Below are 23,151 nucleotides of genomic sequence, written 5' to 3' on the forward strand. Positions count from 1 at the left end.
AAAAGGTTGTGGTGACATTATATATGGTGGCCATATACATGGGGTCAACGGGAGCGGCGGTTGGGTGTCCCCCGTTCCTCTAGGAAAAAAAAGTTTTGAGTTTTGGAGGTTGCAGGGGTGTCCTTCGCATGTTCCATGTAATAATGTCCCTGCAAAAAAAAAGCCATTTATTTGCAACTTTTTGGCGGGGACATCTTCACACGGAGCCCTGTATTTCCCAATCATCCCAGGGGGTCATCCCTAGGATGGCCTGCCTCAGTGCTTCACAGATTTTGCACATTGCATCGCTCTGTGGTTGGGGCTCTCACTGGGAGTTCTGAGCAGGCACCCATACCTGTAGTCTTGCCATGCCATACAGACACAACTCTGGCCACCGCTCGTGGGGGAGGGGGTGGGGCACAGTGCCGGATGGGCAATGGGTGGCTGCCAGGTGGACTGTGCCTGCTGTCCTGGCTTATTGCTTGAAAACTGGCATGGTTTGGAGCCTAAACCCTAGGTGTCCGTGCCAGACTCTGGGCAGTAGGGGGTTGGGCAGAGGATAGCCTCAACTGGAGGTTGCTGCACGTACTGGGTGGGTGAACTGTCTGTCCGGGCTCAGGAATCACTCAGGCAACTGTCTGCTGGAGGTCGGTTGTGGAGTGGGTGGGCGATGGGACCAGGGGATCTGTTGGGAGGTGCTGTGATGCTGGAAATGCATTGGAGGGACAGGGCCTCCCTGTCCTTGTCCTGTAGTCCTTTTTCATTTGTGTTCTGTATTGTTTTCTGCCCAGGAGTCCATGTGGGAATCCTGGCAGTGCAGCTCTTCCTGTTTTTGGTTTGGTGTACAGACCCATGGGATGCCCTTATGGCACCCATGGGTGGGGGTACAACCCTGTGCCCCTAGTGTATGTTTTTGGGCACCTGTGGGTGGCTCACAGAGCAGGGTATGGGCTAGTGCAGCTCCATGCTGAATTTGACAGGTACTCTGAGTATCCTCCATTTTGGGATACCCAGGCCATGCCATTGAAATCAGTTGATTCCTGATAGAAAACAAGATGGCCCCTGTGGCCTCTTGCTTTCTATTGCCTGTTACCTTTTTTTTCCCCAAAGTCCTGGGAAGCCCTGACTCTGTCCCTTCCCCCTGACAGGCTGTTGGGTGGCAGTTCCATATATGGAGTTGTTGTGAAGTCCAGACCACACTGGCTGGAGCCTTCCCAGTGACTGTATGTTGTGGGTACACCCTGTGGGTGGGACCTGGGTGAATGGAGTGTGTGACTAATATGCACTTCTTGTTGTGGCTGTCAGGTTTCTGGTATGAGAGACAAAGACTGAGACAGCCCTGCCCGAAACTGGCCTGAATGCAGTGTGTAGTGTTGAATGGCCGGGTACTTGTCCCAATCCACATTCCTTGTTGTGAGTGTCTGAGAGGGAGGAGGATGGCCTGAATGCACTGTGTGCCTGATTGGCTGACTGACTGCATGAATGCCCTTCTGTATGATTGGCTGCTGCGTGTGACCCAGCAGTGTGGATGAGAGACAGGATAGTATATCTGGGGACCTCTCACCACTGGAAATTGTTCAGAAGCTGAGTCTACACTTGAAGAGTAACTGGAACTGCTGATCCTCGACGCCAAGCTGGAAGAAGAATACTTGCTGTTGCATTTGCTCCGACCTGATCTGAAAGCTGCCGAATTCGTTGAAGACTGATCCGAGAGAGGACCTGGTAAGGAGCCCTCTTCCTGTGCTCCGAGGGACCATCGAGCACCGCTGACCTTCGCCGAAGCTCCCTGGAAGACAGACCCTCGAAAGGCTGCCGACCGGAGACGGGACCGCCGAGGAGATCGAAGTGAAGCACCCGGACTTCCGTCGACCACGGCTTGCAGGTTTGTGTAACCGCTGGAGGCCCATCGAAGTTGTGTTGCCCCAGAAGAGGGGACCGCTTGACGCCGTGCTGCCGACAACCGGAGGCGCCTGCTCCTTTGCCTTTGCCTAAGAACATTTGAATCGAAGGACTCCCTTGTCCGCACCGACGACTGCTTTATCCTGCCGGAGAGAGTCAAGGCCGCCGACGCGCCGAGGAGAATCCGCCGGTGGGTTTCCTACCAGCTGAAGGCCACAGAGACTTCGACGACTCGACGCCCTTGCTGGGCCACAGTTCTTCTGAAACTCTTTGCGGTCCAGAACTATCAAATGCCGAGGTGCCCCGCACACCTCATCCTCGCAGGACGTTGCCGACGAGCACCGCCTAGATCGACGCGGTGGTCTCGGCACCCTCGAACTTCTCATCGACGATGTCAACGCCAAGTTCACTTTCTTCTTGACTCCTGCTTGAAAGGGGGTCACTCAAGAAGGATCCGTCGACGCTTCGCCGAAGAACTCTTCCCCTACAAGGTCCATTGGGGGGGGGGGGTAAAAACATTATAGGAGAGAACAAGACTATTGAGTAATATATGGACTGGGCTTGTACTATATCTCTATTTTACAGGTTGCCCAGGTGGGGGGGATCTCCACACAGAACTGTGCTTAACGGTAGAGGCCAGTATTCTGCCTATTGTTTCAACCATCTTGCTTTCCATCCTCTCTCTATTGCTGGTTTCCTTGTTATTGATCTGTGACATTTTAACAGTATAGGTGATGCACTTTAAAGAGGTCTATTGGTGGTACCACTTTACAATTGAATATATTTGCCATTGTTGACTTCGGAGTACAAAGTAAGTTATTGTGATAGTGTAAATACCTTTGAATATTAATTATATAAAGACTGTGTTTTCAGTAATACAGTGTGTGGACATTCCTTTGTGGGGGCTTGGGGACGACACTGTACTTAAGAACCAGCCTGCATCACCTCCTGAGAAGCTAGGCCTTGATTGCTCGTCCATTGCTACCACAATAGAGAATCTTGGCTGGGGTCCTCTGTGCCTCTCCCTCTATCATATAGAGAGCAGAACTACAGACACCCCCCTCCAGTCTTTACAGTTGCCGATTCAGAATATTCTTGAATGGTTTGGGCTGGGCTTTGGGCCTGGTGGTGGGATGTGCTTGGGTGGATCTTCACTCTGCTTGGCGGGTCTCACGGAGGGGGTTTCAATTGTTGAGTCTTCTGGTTTGGCAGTGAAGCGGCATGCAGGGTTAACAAGCAGCTGTTGTGAGGTATAGGGCAAGGACTGGGGGCCTGGAGTGGGCCAGATGACAGACCACTGATTAGATCATTCTCTAATATGGCCGGCAAGTAAACGTGCTTCATCTGTATCTCCTTTCCTTCGCATGGACTGCACAACATTCATTATGCATGTCTACTGCACGTAAAGTATAACAGAGCCCTCATCTGTGGAAGGCTTGTCTGGATTTTCATGCACTTTTGCTTCTGTGGGGGGTTTGTAATTGGCGATGTACCATTTCGGTACCTTCCGCTCCACTTCCATCTAATCTTTGGCTTCCGGCTTCTATACTCTAGACATCTCTGCCATTTTAAACAGTTCATTGGACTACAATTGGTGCATGGATTGTGGGGCTCTTTTCACTTGTCTTTGCAGACTGTGGTCTGCTGAGGGGCCATCCTATATATATATTATATATATATATATATATATATATATATTTTCTCTCTCTCTCTCTCTCCCCCCCCCATCCCCCCCAACCCCCCCCCCCCCCCGCCGCCCGCCCGCACCCTCCGGGGTGGCCCATCAGATTCCAGGGGTAGCAAGTGCCACCCCCACGCAAGCCCCCGGCAGCATTTGGGTGGTGGTTATCAGCTGTTAGCAGGCAGTGAATGGTGTGCTTGGGGCTTTTTTGCCTGACTGGTGGCTTCCAGCTTGAATATGTTGCCCCTTAACTGGAGCCCTTATCTCTTCGACTCCAGGTATACTGTACTACATTATTGCAATCTTTATCTATGAGGATATTAGTAGCAAGTATAAATGTCAGGCACCTTAATCTCAATCAGCCAGGTCTTATTTTATCATTCCCAAGTTAAAGGAGCTTAAGTCTATCATCCCTCTCTCCTATTCTACTTCTTGCCCCATGTTTCCCCATGCTCACCTCTAGAAAACGTCCACCTCTTGGCGGTGACTTGGCAAACCCAGCACCCTCCCATAGTACAGTGATTGTTTCTTTTCAAAAGTAAGCTGGTGAAAGCCTCCAAACTAGGAGGGCAGCGTGAGGAAATCTGAAGCCCATCATGCAACCGCACACCACATGCATGCAGTTGCCATCACACTAAAGCCTGCCTCGATAGGAGCGGATGCTTCAAAATGTTTGTTAATATCTATTTTTAGGTAATCAAAATTATGAAACCTGCATCTCTATTACAAACATACTCCTATGCCATTCTCCACCCTGTGAATCCATTTAGTCTCTTCTCCATCTCCTCTCCCCCTTCACCCTTTTCCTTCTTTACCACAGACTACAGTGTGGAGACATACAGGTGGGGTCACAATATGCCACCTCTCGGACAAGGTCAACCACCGTAAGACCTCTACAGTGGCAATGGGCTCAGTATAAATATTAGACAACATCACATATACGAAATCACAAAGTTCTTACTACACTTTTACTGCGCATGTACAAAAATACAAAAAAGTGAACATCTCGAGTTAGACAGATCCAGTTTTCAAAATTGTGTAGCATGCACCGAGGTAAGGGCTATGGCCTATGTGTCTTCAGAAAATGTAAGTGGACAGTTTTGAGATGTACACCTCAAAAGTGTGCTTTTCAAGGGTCTACAAGCCTACTGAATACCCAATGCAACCAAATGGATGCCATTGTCTTGCTATAACTTCGTAGCGATCCATTGTATGGAGTCTCTTCTGTTTTAGGGTTTCAGCAAAGACCCGGGAGCAGTGCCATCATTATTCACTCTATTTTAGCTTCTCCTGGCACTGGTTGGGCTCTTTCTAGTTTCAGCATATGGGCTTATTCTGTCTGCTGTGCATGCGCTGGTGTTTGATAAGGTGAGCTGTCTGTCGGAAGCTCTTCCCACATGTAACACATGTGTACGGTTTTTCTCCAGTATGTATGCGCAAGTGCCTGATCAATAGCTGTGTTGTTTTGAAACTTTTCCCACATTCAGTACACATGCGGGGCCTCTGTACATTGCATTTCCTTTGCTCGTTGGTCAGGTTTGATGATGTGGAGAAACTCTTCATACAGTCTGTGCATGTAGTCTGTTGCTCACCATTGTATGTTTGCTGATCAGCATCAGCAGTTGTTGACTGATTGATACAAATTCCACATTTGCTACATATACAAACTTTCACGACAGTGTGCGTATCCAGAACTGCAGTCGATTTCACGGGATGATTGAGAGCCCTGCCGTCATCAGCCCAGTTCGACAGGTCCTGGCCCCTGTGGCCTGAATTAGGTCTTTGGTGTGATTGGTTGATGCTGCTGCTAATTTCATTGTCTGTATAAGCTTTCCCTCCTTGGTGCATGTTATATGATCTGTGGCTGCTGCTTCTCCAACCTCTCCTGGAAGTGTATTTTTGGCCCCAGCTCTTTGCACGCTGTTGTTCAATCAAGTTTTCAGATTTGTCCATACCTTAGACACAGATAACAAACAAAAATATTTAATCAATACATAGAAAATATTGAGTTGTAATATAAGTAAAGAATGAGTTACTCTCTTACCTGGTAACGTTCTTTCGATGGGATGGTCTGACGATGTATTCCATATCTATGACAGTAATCACCACAGCTGCGCTGCTTTGGAAAATCTTTCTGCGTCGATGACGTCGATACGCTGTCCTCGAGGACCTCCTCCGAGCTGACGTCACCGGATGTTATAAGTAGGACACACGACACCTGTAGCCTCAGTTGTAGTTTTTTCCCAGAACGTGTGGCACCAATCTTCTGCCAGTATGACCACAGAAAGCCTTGCAGAAATGTAAGCTGCAATCGCATAAGAAATTCTGTACCGGGGAAGGCAGGGAGGGAGCGATATGGAATACGTTGTCGGACTATCCCATCGAAAGAACGTTACCAGGTAAGAGAGTAACTTGTTCTTCGAGGGGATTGGGTCCTCTGACGTATTCCATATCTATGACAGACTCCCAAAGCAGTACCAACGCAAGGGGGTGGGAAAAGAATTTAGAATATACAAATTTAGAATGCCCAATCAAATTGCAGAGTAAGGGACCGCCTTGCCAAAGGCCAGATCCTGCCCATGGGTAGAATCTAGGGAGTAGTGACATACAAAAGCATGGACCGAAGCCCAAGTGGCTGCTTCACAGATGTTACGAATAGGAACACCCCTCTGCAGGGCAGTAGAGGCAGCCATACCCCTAGTCGAATGGGCCCGTAAGCCTACTGGAGGGTCCTTACCCGCCAGGCGGTAACATTCAGAAATTGCCAAGATAATCCATCTAGACAAAGTCTGCTTAGTCACAGCTTGTCCCAAACGCTTTCCAGCGTAACCAATGAAGAGCTGATCGTCCACTCTGACCCGGGACATGCGTGAAATGTAGAAACTCAAAGCCCTCCTAGGATATAACCTATGGAGCCTCTCCTCGTCCTTACCAGGATGCAGAGGAGGATAAAATGCGGGAAGAATGACCTTCTGGCTCAAATGAAAATCCGACACAACTTTCGGAAGAAAATAAGGACGAACTCTAAGGACAACCCTTTCCTTATGAAACACAGTGAAGGGTGGCTTAACAGACAGTGCCTGTAACTCACTCACTCTGCGAGCGGAAGTGACCGCAACTAAAAACACAGTTTTCAGTGTTAACAGTCTCAAAGGACAAGAATGTCAAGGCTCAAATGGAGCACCCATTACAAACTTGAGAACAAGATTCAAATCCCACCCGGGCACCTGGAAAGGTGACGGAGGCAACACATTAATGAGCCCTTTCAGAAACTGAGAAACTAAAGGGATTTTAAAATAAGAACACTCCTCAGACGAGCGCTTAAATATGGACAGCGCCACAAGGTAACCTTTAATGGTACCCACTTGCAAACCCCTGTGGGCTAAAAAAAGCAAAAAAGACATAACCACAGGAATGTCACATGAAAAAGGATCCACATTCTTAGCCCCGCACCAGTCGCAGAACTTTCTCCAACGGCAACGGTACAGGGACTTTGTTGCCGGCCGTCTGGCTGAAAGCAACACCTCCATCACGTCTTCAGGGAGGTCCCAATCATTATTCCTCAACCTTTCAGAAGCCAAGCGTGAAGGTTGAGGGATCTGACCTCTGGACGGAGAACCTGACCCCCCACCTCCCGTGAGAGCAGATCGTCTTTGTAAGGAAGACGACATGGAGGGCAGATGGACAAGGTCCGGGTACCACGTCCTCCGGGCCCATGCCGGAGCAATGAGGATCATCCGGGAACCGAACCTCTGTAACCTCCGCAGCACTTGCGGGATGACGGGGACTGGAGGAAACACGTACAGCAGTGGGAAGGACCACTCCACCACGAATGCGTCTCCCAAGGCTCCTCTTGGAGGAAATTCCCGTGAGCAGAACCTTTCACACTTCCGGTTGACACTGGAGGCGAAGAGATCCACTTGAGGGGTCCCCCAAAGGGCGAAGATCTCCAGGATAATCTCCGGAGCCAACTCCCACTCATCAGAGATCGTGCTCTGCCTGCTAGAGCGTCCGCCGTCTCGTTTTCGTCTCCGGCCAGATGAACTGCCGAGATAGAAATTTCCTGCTGGATGGCCCAGAACCAGAGCTGCATCGCCTCCCTGCACAGAGGAAGTGACCCTGCCCCCCCTTTTTGTTGAGGTAGTGCATGGCCACTGTGTTGTCCGTCAGAATCAGGACATTCTTCCCCCGCACAGACGGCAGAAAAGCCTTCAGGGCTAGCCTGACGGCCCTCAGCTCCAACAGATTGATATGGAGTCTGGACTCCGACGGAGACCAATGACCGCTGACTGTCAGCTCGTTGGCATGAGCTCCCCATCGTCACCTCTGGCCAGGGCAGCCAAAATGGAGCCCCCCTCATTAGATTGCCTTCGACGGCCCACCACAGAAGGTCCTGGGCGACCGAGGGCGGCACCTGAACAGGGTCCGAAAACCTGCCGGAGGACTGGGACCATTGAAGCTTGAGGGCCCACTGAAGAGAGCCCATCCGCAACCTGGCCTCTGGCACCAGAAGAATGCAGGACGCCATGAAGCCGAGCAACCTGGGGAGGGAAACACTGCACCAGGGATGTGTCGAGCACCGCTCCCACGTACTGGAGCCACTGTGTTGGCGTCAAGTGGGACCTCTTTAAGTTCAGGGAGAAGCCCAGCTTGTGAAGGGAGTGGCAGGTGATGGACAGATGATCCAGGACTTGCTCGGGAGAGTGCGCCCTGATCAACCAATCGTCCAGGTAGGGGTATACGTGAATCTCCCCTTTCCTGAGATGCGCTGCCACAACCACCATGAGCTTGGTGAAGACCCTCAGGGCGGAGGTCAATCCGAACGGCAGGACCCGAAACTGAAAGTGGGAGTCACCAACCGCAAACCTCAGGTACTTTCTGTGCTTTGGATGGATCGGCACATGAAAATAAGCGTCCTTGAGGTCGAGAGACACCAACCAGTCCTGAAGTTGAAGGGCCTGGAGGACTTGAGAAAGAGTAACCATCCTGAACTTGTCCTTCCTGAGGAGCTTGTTCAAACCGCGCAAGTCCATGATGGGTCTCAATCCTCCGTCTTTCTTCGCAATCAAAAACTAAGGGGAATACCATCCCTTGTTCCTCTCTGCTACAGGCACCAGTTCTATGGTGCCTTTCTCCAGCAGGGATTGAATTTCCTGCGCAAGGAGCGGATCCGGACTCTTCAAAGAGAGGTTCACTGGTGGACTGTCGTGAGGCCTCTGCCGGAAAGGAAGACAGTAGACGTGGGCGATCTCCAAAACCCACACATCTGAAGTAATGGCACGCCATTCTACCAGATGCTGCGCCAGCCTTCCCCCAATCTGAGAAGCATGGGCCTCATGACTGAGCTGAAGCGGCTACGGCAGTGCCTGAGGGCAAAGAGGCAACTGCACACGCAGCCTTGGCACCTAGAGTATCTTGTTTTCCACCTCTGGAACTCCTACGGTTGCCCCTTTGACTTTGACGAGTAATATCGAAAGGAACCTCCCCTCCATTGCTGTCCCCTGGGACAAAAAGGCGGAGGTTGGCGAACTGCAGCGCCCAACGACTTTGCTGCAGCTTTGGAGGTCTGCAACCTCTCAAGACTCTCGTCAGCCTTGCTGCCAAAAAGTTGATCACCAACAAAGGGCATGTTGAGGAGCCGGGCTTGCACATCAGGAGCAAAACCCGTCTTCCGCAACCACGCAAACCTGCGTATTACGGTGCTCGTCACCATGGACCGGCTGACGCAATCAACCATGTCCAGACCCGACTGAACGGATTCACACATTGCATCCTTGCCATCCTGCACGATAGCAAGGAAACCATCCCGTTCCTCCCCTTTGGGAATATGATCAGCCGCTAGGGATATACAGTTCCACAGAGTGTGCGTGAAACGAGACAAGGCACAAACAGAGTTGGCAGCCTGAAGCACCATACCCCCAGAAGAAAATACCTTCTTTGCCCAGCCATCAAAACGTTTGTCATCCCTATCAGGAGGGATGGTAGAGTAGGACGCCTGCTTTGCTGGGGCCGTAGCCGCTTGCACCACCAAACTCTCTGGAGTAGGGTGCGTGGTCAAGTAGCAGGGGTCGCCACTGGCTGGGCGATATTTCCTCAGCAAGGACTTGCTCACTGCCGGGAGACTCTCCGGAGCAGTCCAAGCCGCAGCGACCCTTCTCTGCAAGGCCATATGGAATAGCAGCACCGGGTCAGATGGAGGACCTTGGTCCAGGATATCAGTCAGGTCATCCTGCTGAAAATCCCCAGGGGGGGGGGGCAGACCACCCCAGGTAATCCGTAACCCTCGACATCAGGCGCCGATAAGAGGAGTCGGCATGCGTGCCAGGCTCAGGCCTACCAAATTCCACCTCCGGAGAGGTGTCGAGCCCACTGGCGTCATGCAATGACTGGCGCAGGTCCTCAAGCTGGCTATGACCAGAAACAATGTCATCAGGGACCTCTGCAGGAACCACACCTTCCTCAGACCCCTCATCCACCTAAGAAATATAATCCAGAGGATGGGAAAAGGAACAAAGACATGTTTTGCCTTAGCCCGAGCCTTTCTAGGGGGTTCCTCCGTACCACGAGGCATCCCCGACCAAAGCCGCCTCGAAAGGTGTCGAGGGCGTCGATGGAATCGGTGTCGACGTCGAGCGCAGCGGCAACAGCTTCGACGGCGTCGACACATGCATCGAGGGCAGAGCCCTGAGCCTGTCTCTCGACAGCCTGGGCGCCGATGACTTCCTCGGAGGCGGGGCCTCGAGAGAGTCCGTCGATGACCTCGGCGCCGCCGGCGTCGATGTCTTCCTCGAAGACTTCACAGGTTCACACGGTCTCGAGGGAGTCGAGGACCGGGACCTGGAACGGGCATGTCTAGAGCGACCATCCTTGTCTGACCGGGACCTCTAAGGCGCCCGGTGGTCACGACGACTGCTCGCGCCCGAAGGCGTATGAGCGGTGTCTCTAGCACGGCCACGACTGGTGTCCTCAGACGGCGCGGACGGACCGGAGCACTGCGATTGAAAAATCGCCAACATCTCCTTTCAGAAGGAATCCCATTCCTCAGGAGTGGAATGCTTGCTGGGACAAGCAACCCGCCGACGGCAGAGTCCTTGGAAGAGGACGGGGAAGGTGACCTGTGACAACGCTTCTTGGAATGCCTCGTAGAGGCAGAGGAATGGCGGGACCGACTCCCTGACCGAGAACCCCCAGACTCACGACGACGATGCGGAGAGTCACCCCTAAAATTGTCCCTCGAAAGACCAGTGGAATGCGACTTCCGGGGCTTGGCCACCTTACCGACCGACAGCTTCTTCTTACGCTCCCGCAAGGTCTTCGATGTGAGCGATTGGCAGTCGACACAGTCGTCCGTATCATGGTCCTTCCCGAGGCACCAGAGGCAAGCGTTGTGCGTATCCGTCAGCGACATCTTGAACCCACACACCCGACACTTCTTAAACCCGGACCGCGGGGTGGAAGACACCGAAGACGACATGCTTACAAGTAGCAACGAAGAAACAGGTTCGAAGAACTGAAAGAACAGGATTCAGTAGAATCGAGGCGCGGCGAGATCTCTGAAGCGAACACGTTCGTGGAAAAAACGGAACTGAGACTATGGGCGTCGTGCGTCCTCCTTATAACATCCTGTGACGTCGGCTCGGGGGAGGTCCTCGAGGACAGCGTATCGACGTCATTGACGCAGACGCCGAAAGATTTTCCGAAGCAGCACAGCTGTGGTGATTACTGTCATAGAAATGGAATACGTCGGAGGACCCAATCCCCTTGAAATATTATTTTTGTTTTTAAACTTTATTTAAACACTTGACAGTGACTGCATACATGTATGCAACAGCTATTTTTAACATATGCATATCAACGGAGCAATCAGTTACATGTCTCTGTCGCTTCTTTCTTTCACACAGAGATACCTGCTGCAGCCCCCCCCCATCTCTACGTTGCAACAGATAGGCCTGATAATACACCCATATACCCTAGGGGCAGTTTGCAATAGGTTGAAGTGAGGGGTAGATATGTGGCCAGTGTGAGACAGGCATGGTATCAAGAGATGACACAGACAACAGAGTGTAAATTCAACAAGGATGGGTGTAATGCCTAACTTGCCCTATAGCTATATCAGGGTCCCTTCCCCAAGCTTCAAGCACAGCTTCATAAAATCAATATTCCAAAAGAGTTCATGGCCCTGTCCCCAAGCTTCAAGTACAGCCTCACAAAACCAATATTCCAAAAGAGTTCAGGGTCCCTTCCCCTAGCTTCAAGTACAGCACCAATATTCTACACCCTTCAGCTTTATCTTGTTTCAGGATGGCTTTCACACTTTTTTTTTTTAGCATATTTGATTGGTTTTCACAACAAACAAAACATAACCATCACACCCGACATTTTCATTTACAAGTTTTTAAGCATACATTTGCATTTTCTCTTTTTTATAGATTAATTCATGTCTTCCCCCTCCCCCCAATTTAACTCGAGCTTCCACCTCATTCTCCAGGCTTCCCTTATCTTGGGGTTAATCCCTTCCGCCACTCTCGGGCGTGTCGCATTCACTGGAGTTGGCCCGGGAGGGTCCCGACAGTGTGGCTACCATTTGTCTCCATGCTAACAGAGGTCCTACCTCCTCAACCTCCCCCCTGTTAGCTGTCTCATACCATGCTACTGTCTCGGCGTCTGCCCATTTCAAGAGATCATTCCACCATACCTCTAATCTGGGTCTGCCGGCTGCTTTTTAGCTCATGGCTATTCTCATTTTGGCCAAAATGTAGGCCAGGTCCCTGAGTTTGCATACGTGTTTCAGGTTGCGTGGTCTAGTGAATCCCCTCATCATGCACGCCCACACCGATTCCACATCTAGCTTGATACCCTTCTCAGAGGATGGCTTTCACACTTCTTTTGTATTTGTTGGGGCTTCTTGTTCTAGGTGCTTTTGACAGGCCGCACAGCCCACCACTTACAGGTCAAAATAATTAAAGAATAATTCTTCCAAAAGCACATGAAAGTCATTTGTTCGGTTTACAAAGACTCACAAGTTCATAGACTGATGGTTTGCTTTCTTGCTACTTCTCTACCTCTCAAGAATTTTCAAACACTTCATTCTGTTCAGTTTGTTCCTCTGCTTCAATCGAAGGCTTTTGAGAACGTGCCGATTGTACGCCTCAGATTTCTCATACACGCACCGGGTTTCTCGCACTCCTTTGAGACTCATCTGTCGCAGCGTCATTCCCCTCGGTTTCCGCGTTATAATGATTTCTGGCGCTTGAAGTCAGGGTTTCACCGCGTGCCCCTCGGATACCCCTGAATTGATACTTCCATTCTCTCCCGCTTGCCCCGGCTCCCTCGCCATAAAATGACACTCTGCTGTGCAGTCCTTCAGCGTCCCGTTCTCCTATGGCTTCTCTCGGGTTGGGCTGGCCTTCCTGCAGCTCTCTCCCCTCTACTGCTTTCCTCTCCCTTTTTATACACCGGTAACCCATCAATGGTATTCAGGTGTGCTTCTCATGTTGGTTTTGTCTGACTCCAATTAAGCCAAATACTGGGACATGCCTGACCTTCAGACCTATAGTGTTCAGGCTACCTCTTCTTCAGCCCAGTTCGATGGCAGTGTTTCCAATAGGAAGTGTGCATTACTCTTAGTTGTCTCTTCCAAGTCTCAGTACGTGAAGTAAGAATACAGGGAAAAGCTGGAAAGGACTGACAATATCCCATAAAGACTGAGGGATGGCGGTGTTAGTGAAGGGGGGATACCATGTCTCGCCTTCAGGTACCCTCTCTCCAATCCCCAAAGACCGTCCACCCAGGTGATCCTCTCTCACTAGTCCACCGCCAGCGTCGGGATCCAAAAGCGATGGCCCTTCCCAGGCCACCTAAACAGAAGATCGCTGGGGAGTAGATGTGAGAGTACCTTCAGGTTTCTCACACCAGCCAGTTCTCAATTGTGGGTGGCCCCCCTTGCTTCCATCGCAACAGTACAGCTCTGTTGGCTAATAAGACAGCCATATGCAGGAACCTCTGCTTCAGGATTCTTATTTTACTATAGTAACGTAGGAGGGGCCAGCAGGGATCTACAGGCCCACTATTAGGGTTCATTCTGCAGATAACCCTCTCCAAAACCCGTGCAGTCACAGGCATGACTAGAACAATGCATATGGTCCGCCTCTTCTGATTTGCATCTTGGGCAGACCACTGGTTTCCTCCACTGAATTTACTCAGCACTGCTGGCTTATAGTATAGTTTCTGCAAAATCTTAAATTGAATTAGCCTCTTTGGTCAGTGTGCATGTGTCAGTGTGCATGCCCTATACCACATTGATATTCTTAGAGAATGAGCATATTGCTTGAGCCAGAGGTGAACTGGGAGAGTGAATTGCTCCATGCTCCATTGCCCGGCATTCTAACCTTCCACATTGACCAGGATAGCTTCTCTATAATAGCTAATAACACTATCACATAAGTACCGCTTTGCTGCAACGTGTTGTGTTCGTGGAGCTCCATTCCCAATTTCCAGTGTTTCCAGTATTTACAAGTGAACATTGATTGACACTTGTTTGTTCTGCCTTGGGTTGCTGGGGATTGGCTCCCAGGTCTGTTCCTATATATTGTGCACGCACAGCATGCGCGCACACAAGCAAGTATTCGTAAGTACCGCTTTGCCACGACGTGTTGTGTTCGTGGAGCTCCATCCCTGATTTCCACTATTTACAAGGTGACTTGGCTTATGCACTGCGCTGTGGTCGCCCTATTGGAAGCTGCTTCTGTTACTGTTACTGTAATCTTCAGATGCCGCTGCGGACGCCTTTTCCGATGCCCATCTGTGCTTTCTTTTCCATAGTGAACATTGATTGACACTTGTTTGTTCTGTCTTGGATTGCTGGGGATTGGCCTCCAGGTCTGTTTCCTATATATTGTGCACACGCGTGCACACGAGCAAGTACTCGTAATTACTGCTTTGCTGCTTCGCCACTGCGGCCTAGCGAGTGGCTAGAACTGCTTCAACTAATTCACAGGTACCGCTGTATGTTGTTGATTGATTTTGTTTTGCTTTGAACAACAAAACATTGAAACTATTTGTGAAATAACATTGAGTGCATAGCGAATGGTGTTCACAGCCTACACATTGAAATCAAACATGCGGGGCAAACTAAGGAAAGCATGTGCGCTATTCACCACTGCCAACGTAATTGTTCCTCCCCATGCTGCGCTGCTTACTTCATCTCATAAGGTGTGTAACTCTTTAAAATCATTAAGCAGTGCTAGCACATTCCATACGCCTTGCACTAACATGCCCTCCAGTTTTTCGTTCCTGAGTGTCAGTCGGATTACTCAGGCATCACCAGTAGCTACTCATTCCAATCTATGCACTGTATCTGACCTGACCATCTTAAACTCAGTCAAAACAAGAAGAGAACAACATGATTTGGGCTCATCGTTAGTAGTATCACCAATTGCATTTCCAGTTCATAATAGAGATAGCTCTGGGATATCAATCTATGCTAGCCAGTATGAGTCACCTGTCTCTATTATTTAGGAAATTATAACAACTGGTCAATCCCCTGAAGTAATCAAGTCCTCCAGGCCACAAGATTCCTCCACACTACCCTCTTTCGTCCTTCCAACCCCTCGGGTGCCGACGAAAGGAATTCAGGAGCATCCGTCTCCCCACTTGCAAATGATTGAATTGACCCTGGCAGCTATTAATACGACAGTTTTAAGTCTTTTCAAATTATTTGAAGTATTGGATAAGAAAATTACTAAACAATCAGCCCAGATAGATGAGATAACCCAATGGATTACGGATAACACCACCAACATTTTGAATCATGGCTCACAGAGCAATGGGCCGAGTCAACCCCCACAGGAATCGATTATTATCATAGAAACTGACACTAACGTGGCAGTTACAGACCCCATTTCAACTGCTACAGATCCCATAATTGAAATAACACTGGTGATTCCAGTATTTGTGGACATCATACGACCCATTATAGATATGACGACGAATGATGTACTGCCAACGCAAATGGAATCCACTAGTCCAGTTGTGCTGCCCTGCCCGACTGGAGACTGTGACCTCGCTGATATAGCATCTCCTCAGATCCCCCAGATGGGTTGCAATCCAAACAAGATTAAAGGCCCCTGGTACCAAAAGAAGGGTGCTTGGCCAGGAGCAAAAAACCTGTGAAACCAAATGGGAAACAGGAGGGCCAAAAATACTTTGAAAGTCAGTTTTTCAAACTATTGGTGGCACTGTGCCATTATTCACAGTACAGGTTAACCCAAATTAAAGACAGCAATGTGTCCACGATTTGAATATGTGTGAACCCTCAAATCGTTCCACCATGGTGCGTACTAATGAAGAGATTGCAAGTGTTCCTAAAGTGCAGCAATCTCCTCTTTCTTATTCATCACTGAATAAACTCGTGCGATGTATTGACACAGCAGAGCCTGTTAGACCTAGTGTGACTCTCGAGTCCACAGGGAGGAAAGGAGTATCCTTCCAAGATGTGCAATCCCTGCCGTTATCCACTTATAGAGATCAGCCACAAGAGGCTGTCGCCATCCTAAAAAAAGTGGTGGATGCCTACCTTGTGGAAGGACTACCACTCTTTACAAGACACCAATCAAGCCTCTAAATGTGACATTCAAAATGTACCAATCCATCAAGGGAACAATGACATTTTTCCACAAATTATACCACAAGGACAATCAGGTTTCTTTAAGGAAAGTGAAGTGAACCATAATGACAAACCGAGTGAACAAAAAACACGCCTCAATAGTTTCAATAAAGCACATTATTCATCCTCTATTTTGAACCAAACTCATTCTTGGAAAATGCCCTACTAGTCCCCGATTCTGAAATGTAAAGAGGGAAAATCCCAACACATGTACTGAATAGAAGAAGTGTGTTGAACATCTTTAGTGATGTGGAGGAACTTCAAGACATCTCCTTGCGAGATCTAGAACAAGGAGAATTCATATCAGATCCTTCACACGCGATAGTTAGACTACGGCTGCCTTCTGGCTTAGTAGCAAATCTCATTTGGCAAACAAAAATGACATTATTTGATATGGGCTTTCTTCTGGCTCAAGATCCTGAGCAAATGCCAGATCAGTAACATTCTATAATTTCCAAACCAAATATGTATCAAAGTTCCATGATAAAATCTATAAGGAGTGAAAGGCTGTTACCTTAGTGCAGAATTAACCATTAAATGTGGACCTTCCATCTATTTTGAATATTGCTAGTTGGAATACAAGGGGACATTGTCATCTCCAATTTTCAAATAAAAATCTTGCAAAAACCTATCATATTATAGCACTACAGGAAAGGTGGCTAATGACTAAGCTAGTGTGGTATGGATAGGATATCACTTTATTACCAGCCCAACAGAGTGGAGGTAGACCCTCTTCAGGGCTATTAGTTGCTGTTAATTTAAAAATGGGCCTCTCTATTTCAGCATGGGACTCCGAAAATGCTTATCTACAACTGGTCAAAATCATCATAACTGACCAAACAATAGCTCAGGTGAATCTATACCGAAATCCAGCAGGATGGGCTGATTCTGACTTCTATTCGGGCCTGGTCAGAATCTTAGATCTATTAATACCACATTGCATATATCATAGTGGGTGATTTGAATTTAGACTGTTTTACTCTGTCCAATATAAGTAATGAAACCCACATATGGACCTCATTGATGGCAGAGAGACATTTCTATATGGTTAACAGTGCCGTACAAGGAGATATTCCAGCTCAAACAACTTGGTTCTGTAACACTAGCGCAAGCATTCTTGATTCCATCTATCTTCAAATGAATATATTGCATCGGGTCCAAAAACTAGGAATGATTGAACAAGCCTGTAGCGACCACAAGCTACTATCATGGTCTATTTCAGGAGTTTCCTTTCAACAAAGGCATCAGATTCGTGCCCAAGGATTGATGATCAACTCTGCAAAGAATAGACTAAAGTGGACTGATGCGAAACGTGTGGCCTTTAGAGAATCTGTAGGAAATACTGGGGAATCTGTACACCAGTCCCATATACTGATTTATTGGCCCCTTTTCTCCTTTCCACATCATAGTCAAATAAAACACAAACATGTCTTTGACCGAGATATTCAAATTAGACGAGCAGAGTACAGACCAATGAGAAGACATATACTAAGAATAGGTGCTGCCAGCTGCTGGCAACATCTAAAAAAGCTAAAATGGCAATATAAAAATTGTCTGAAGAGCAGAAAATCCATTATGTATCGGCACGACGGTGAGGAAATGGGCAGAGCCATGGCTAATAAAAACTCATCCGAGTTGTGGCATTTACTCACTGATCAGTCTCTAAAATTACAAGCGACTTCACAACTAGGTGCTGTAAATGAACAACAATGGGTTGATCACTACTCTAAATTCTATTCTGATACGCGATTTGATAAATTACAAAACACCCGGCCAATATCAGGAATGTGGTCTTTAGATTTTTCATCTAGGATGATTGAAGACCTCATAAAAACTGCGAGTGCATCCAGTGCCGCAGGGCCAGATGGCATCAACAATGCCATATTGAAAACTAATATAACAGAATAGGCCCTGATATTAAATAACATCTTTCAATTAGTGGTGAGGAGGCGATCAGTCCCCCCGTCATGGAAGACCTCAGTAATCATCGTAATTTACAAAAAAGGGGATCGATCGATCCCCCACAACTATCGGCCCATTGTGTTGTTGGATTCACCTGGCAAAATGTTCACGAAAATAGTTGTTCGAGAATTCAACAAGTGGACATTGGGTAATGCTTTTCGAGATCCTCGACAAACCGGCTTTGTCCCTGGCATGGGCACTCACATTAATTTAATGTGCTTAAATGCAATCAAGCCCCAATGCCAGATGACAAAATAAGTGGTGTATTATTGCCTTTGTCGACTTACACACTGTGTTCGATTCCATTTCTCGTGTAATACTATTTGAGAAATTAATTAGAGACAGATGTCCATTAACGGTTTATGACCTCATCTACGCACTGCATTCTGGAACATCTGTACGCATTCGATTATCCTTCGATGGCTTGCTATCCAAACCTATTAAAACAGCGCGTGGCCTAAAGCAAGGTTGCTTATTGGCTTCTGCAGTTTTCAATTATTTCATACACAATATCAGAAATACATTTGAGAATGTAAATTCCGATTCACCCAAATTTCAGAGCCAGCAAATAAAAAGTTTAATGTATGCAGATGATTGTGTGCTGATTGCCAAAACAAAACTCACATTGTGGTATAGTCCCCTAACAAAACTGGCTATAAACGATTTTTGTGGAATATGACCCACATTCCGCTAAAATAGTACCACAATATATGTACTTGGGCATGATTTTTGAAGGGAAGATGTATGCCAAGGGTCAACTGGAACGCGTGGTGAAGAAACTAGATACAGCGATATCCCAAACGAAAATGATTATGTATAAATATGGGAAATTTTCTATTAAACCGGCATGGTTTCATTGGAGACAAAAAGCAGTACCATGTATACTATACGGCCTGGAAACCCTACCAAATACATCCAATTTCCAATTTGACAAATGGGAAGCCAAATTTTGGCATCAAATTCTTCATTTTCCCAAATGCATCCCTTGTTCATGGCTCAGGTATGAGCTGGGTCTGGTTTCATTCCGCGCATTGTTTCGTTGGCGATTATGTGCCATATTTAGGAAATGTTTATTGTCGTCCAATATGAATGACATATTAAGAACACTAACTGAATACATGTTTACAACTCAGCATAATTTCATGGTTGCTTGGCTAAATAACGTTTATCAAATATTAGTAAACACAGATAGATTTAAAAAAAGAAAATGTCAATTATTTTAAACACATCAAACTTAACCAACATATAGGACATTCCATAAATACGCATCTTGTCTTTACATTTACATGTTACATATCCCTGTCCCCCCCTCCCGCCCCCTTAACTCGAGCTCCTGCTTCAATGCCTTAAAGTTCGTTACTTAGGGTTTATCTCCCTTACTTTTTTCAAGCGTATCATCTTCACTGGATTCGGCCTGGGAGGATCCCGACATCATAGCTATCAATTGCTTCCATGCTACCAGGGGTCCGGATTCCTCCTCCCCTCCCCTGCTGACTGCTTCGTACCATGCCATCGTCTCAGCCTCTGCCCACTTCAGGGGGTCGATCCACCACACCTCTAATCTGGGTCTTCGGGCTGCTTTCCAGCCCATAGCAATTCTTCATTTGGCCAGGATGTAGGCCTGGTCTTTCATTTTACTGATGTGTTTTGAATTACGTGGTCTTGCGCAGCCCCCCAGCATGCATGCCCATACTGACTCCACCTCCAACTTGATCCCCTTTTGGGACAGCCGTTGCTTAACCTCCCCACCTCCGGGCACGGCCAAAACATGTGAATCATCCCGGCATCCACCTCCCTGCACTTGGGGCATTTCTGTGTCACTGAGTTTCCAAACCTGGTGATTTTACTGGGGGTCATATATGCCCTGTGGGTGATATATAGCTGGATCTGCTGCAGCGTCACATTCCGGGACACGTTCTTGTGGTACCTCTGGGCTCTTTTCCATTGTCCATCCTGCATAGGTTCCCCCACCTCCTCTTCCCAATCCTGCCTCAGTTGGAGCAACTCCCTGCCCACTCTGGACATCAGTAATTCATACATTTGGGATATTTCGTGCCTGCCCTCCGAGATATCATACATCGTTTCAATGACAACGTCGGGTTGTTCTGCTAATATTGCCTCGGGCCACTTCTCTCCCACACGTTTGGTAATTCTGGTGTATGTAATATATTGTCCTGTATGTACCCCGGTGTATTCCCTTATCCTTTGCGAGTCTAGCACCGCCCCTTCCTGCCATACATCTCCAAGGGTCACTAGGCCAATCGGTTCCCAGAATTTACGGATCCCCCTTATCTGCGTGTCCTCGCTGCATAACGCTACCAGAGGCACCTGCGGGGAGCACGGGGTCGGGTTTCCCACTACTTGGCATGCTTTGTGCCATGTTTTCCAGCCTAGTTCCAGCAGTCTCGCCCGTCCTTGCACTTCTGATTTAGGCAGCCATATTAATTCTCTTAAAAAGAATGGGGTGCAGTGCCTACTTAGTAATCTTACTTCTGCTGTCTCTTCTTCTGACAGCCATCTAGCACATACTGAAGCTGCCCTGCCAGGTGGTATATCTCAAAATTCGGCAGGTTTATGCCCCCTCTATCATAGGGATTCTGCAGCTTCCATAGGGCCACCCTGTTTCTGGAGTTGTGCCATATGAAGCCCCTGCATAAGCTCTGGAGTTTTGGAGTTTCGTGAAAAAGTGTTTGGGGAGCATGTATGGAATGTTTGTGAAGACGTGCAACAGCCTGGGCAGAACCACCATCTTGAGCAAGGCCGCCCTGACCACCAGAGCCAGGGGGAGTTTCGCCCAGAACCCCATGCTATTCTCGATGCCTACCACGGCCCTCTCAGTATTGTATTTATATTCATCTGCAGCTGTATGATATATATTGATCCCCAGGTATCTGAATGTTCTAGTCTGCAAGGGTATCTGTAAGATGGGTAGGTCCCCCTTTGGGGACCCCCTATATCTTCCCAGGGGGAACATGCTTGACTTTTTAGGGTTCACTACTATGCCTGAAAGGGTCGCATAGTGTTCCATCACTTCCAGGACATACTGCAAGTTTTCCTCTGGGAAGCGCCGGTATAGCAACAGATCATCGGCGTACAGTGATATCGAGTGCGGTCCCCCCTTCGTGTGGATTCCTATCTCCCCGTATTGTTGTCTCAGGCTGATTGCTAATGGTTCTAGTGCAAGTTAGGGCTGTAATGGTATACCAGTATACCAGTATAAATATCGTGAACAATTAAATGTACCTTTATTTACTGTGAACTTGTTCACATCGGTTAACCGATGTGAACAATCCTGCCTTTGAAATGTAGTGCACCCGCACACAATGCACATTGTAGCACTGGTTTTCTATCGTGCCAAGACTGACAGGCTCTTTAGATGAGTGCACACGTGATGGATACAGTAGCAGCGGGCCCTGAAAGCAGTGCTCTGCAAATGGCTCCATAAAAAATGAAATAAACAGACACTAGACCACCAGCCTGAGCGCGCAACATATTCGAGCATATGAAATGAGGGCAACCGAAGAGCACAAAGCTAGTGGCCGCCGGTGGGTGTGGGCTCCGAGGCTCGGGCTACAAATAGAACTCTTTCTGGAACGCGTAGCACTCTCACATTGGTGCTTTGGTAGCAGCATCCGAGCGCACACAGCAAGGTATGTTTTTCTCTCTATAGCTATTTTACTTAAACAGGGCTTCCCATGTGCAGGTTCTAAAAGTGCCCTGGTGCTCCTCCTGAGACGTGGTAAGGACAAAAATTGTTCTGCCCAATAATGTTTATCCTTTCTCTAAAACAAAACATGGAGCTTGTCTTGCAGCACTGCTGCCCCGTGACCCCTCCTCATTAGTTGTGTGACGGGCGGCACGGAGGCCCTCCAGGCAAGTGCAATTGGAAAATGAGCTGACCTTAGATAAGTTCAAAACACGTACAGACCATTTTTCAGTTGACACTTGCAGATCAGAATAAGAAACCCGTATTCCAAAGCACTTGCTTGCAAGGCCTCTCTGCCATCGCGAGGAACATTCCCAGGGCTAGAGAGCACTGCTGCAAGTGCCAGGCAACCCCAATGTTTTATTTCATGGACAGCATATTTAAAATTGAAGTGAGCTTTTAAAAATATTTCTACTCAAACTATCAGTCAATAGGCAGAGGTGCTTGAGAAAGGCCACGAGCAGTGAGGCCTGTGGCCCATGCTACCAACTAATAAAGCTGACAGTGCAGCACACTTAGCTTGCCCCGGGCCCGCGGCTTGGCTAGCTGCTGGGCGGTCACTGTCGGAGCGGGGCACTTCTGGTTGCCTGGGCTTGGTCGGTATTTATGATGCATCTAACAGCAGCTGTGATCGGTCTGCGAAGAGCAGCACAAGAACTAGAGTGGGGGTCTGGCGCCAACAGAAGGTATTGGGGTGGACTTGTGACTGATGTTCATTGGGGCTTACTTGTCCCTCTTCTCTGTTTGTGTCTTGTGTGCTAGCGAAGGCAATGCTTTGTGCAGCATGCAGCTACAGTCCACTGCATCCACGATTTAAAATGGGGAAGAGTTTGATTTACATGGCAGCAAAGTAGCCGGAGCTCCCTTTGCCATGTGTACAGACAGAGACAGACAGACAGCAAGCGACCTGTGCGAGTGTTGCCGAGAGAATAATGGCTTGAAGCCATAGAGATGAGCAGCATCTTAAGCAGTTGCACCGTATTTCACCAATATTCGGGGATCCACCACTGTTGCACCTTTACAACACACGCACTTTATTTTTAAGGTTTGATGTTGTTGGGTAATACGGGAAAAGACTGCTGTACGGTAGCGCCGCAGGTTCAGCAACTGTTGCTGAGATGTCTGTTCTTCTGCCTGCAGATTGGATTGCAGGGCATTTTCCGATCGATCTGTGTAGGGGCCATGCTCTCTCGATTTGTTGTATTCCAGAGTGGAGGAATTTCTGTACCGGAGTAAAAAAAAAAAAAGAAAAAAAACCCC

The 23,151-nt window shown here is 48.2% G+C and overlaps 1 protein-coding gene across 6 annotated transcripts in view; it reads right to left on the reverse strand.

Moving 5' to 3' along the window:
* Positions 1-4,508: 4,508 nt before the first annotated feature.
* LOC138580076 (zinc finger protein 211-like) overlaps positions 4,509-23,151 on the reverse strand; it is a 219,404-nt gene continuing 200,761 nt past the window's right edge. For 3 of the 6 annotated variants that reach the window (XM_069650334.1, XM_069650336.1, XM_069650333.1), the window contains exon 10: positions 4,509-5,514. In XM_069650334.1, coding sequence (XP_069506435.1) covers positions 4,877-5,514 — 638 coding nt within the window. In that variant the 3' untranslated portion in view covers positions 4,509-4,876. The remainder of the gene's footprint in view (positions 5,515-23,151) is intronic. The other 3 variants (XM_069650332.1, XM_069650331.1, XM_069650335.1) reach the window with 2 other exon arrangements.

Source organism: Ambystoma mexicanum, chromosome 3p (genome assembly GCF_040938575.1).
Source record: "Ambystoma mexicanum isolate Mex_15411 chromosome 3p, UKY_AmexF1_1, whole genome shotgun sequence".
Classification (NCBI taxonomy): Eukaryota; Metazoa; Chordata; class Amphibia; order Caudata; family Ambystomatidae; genus Ambystoma; species Ambystoma mexicanum.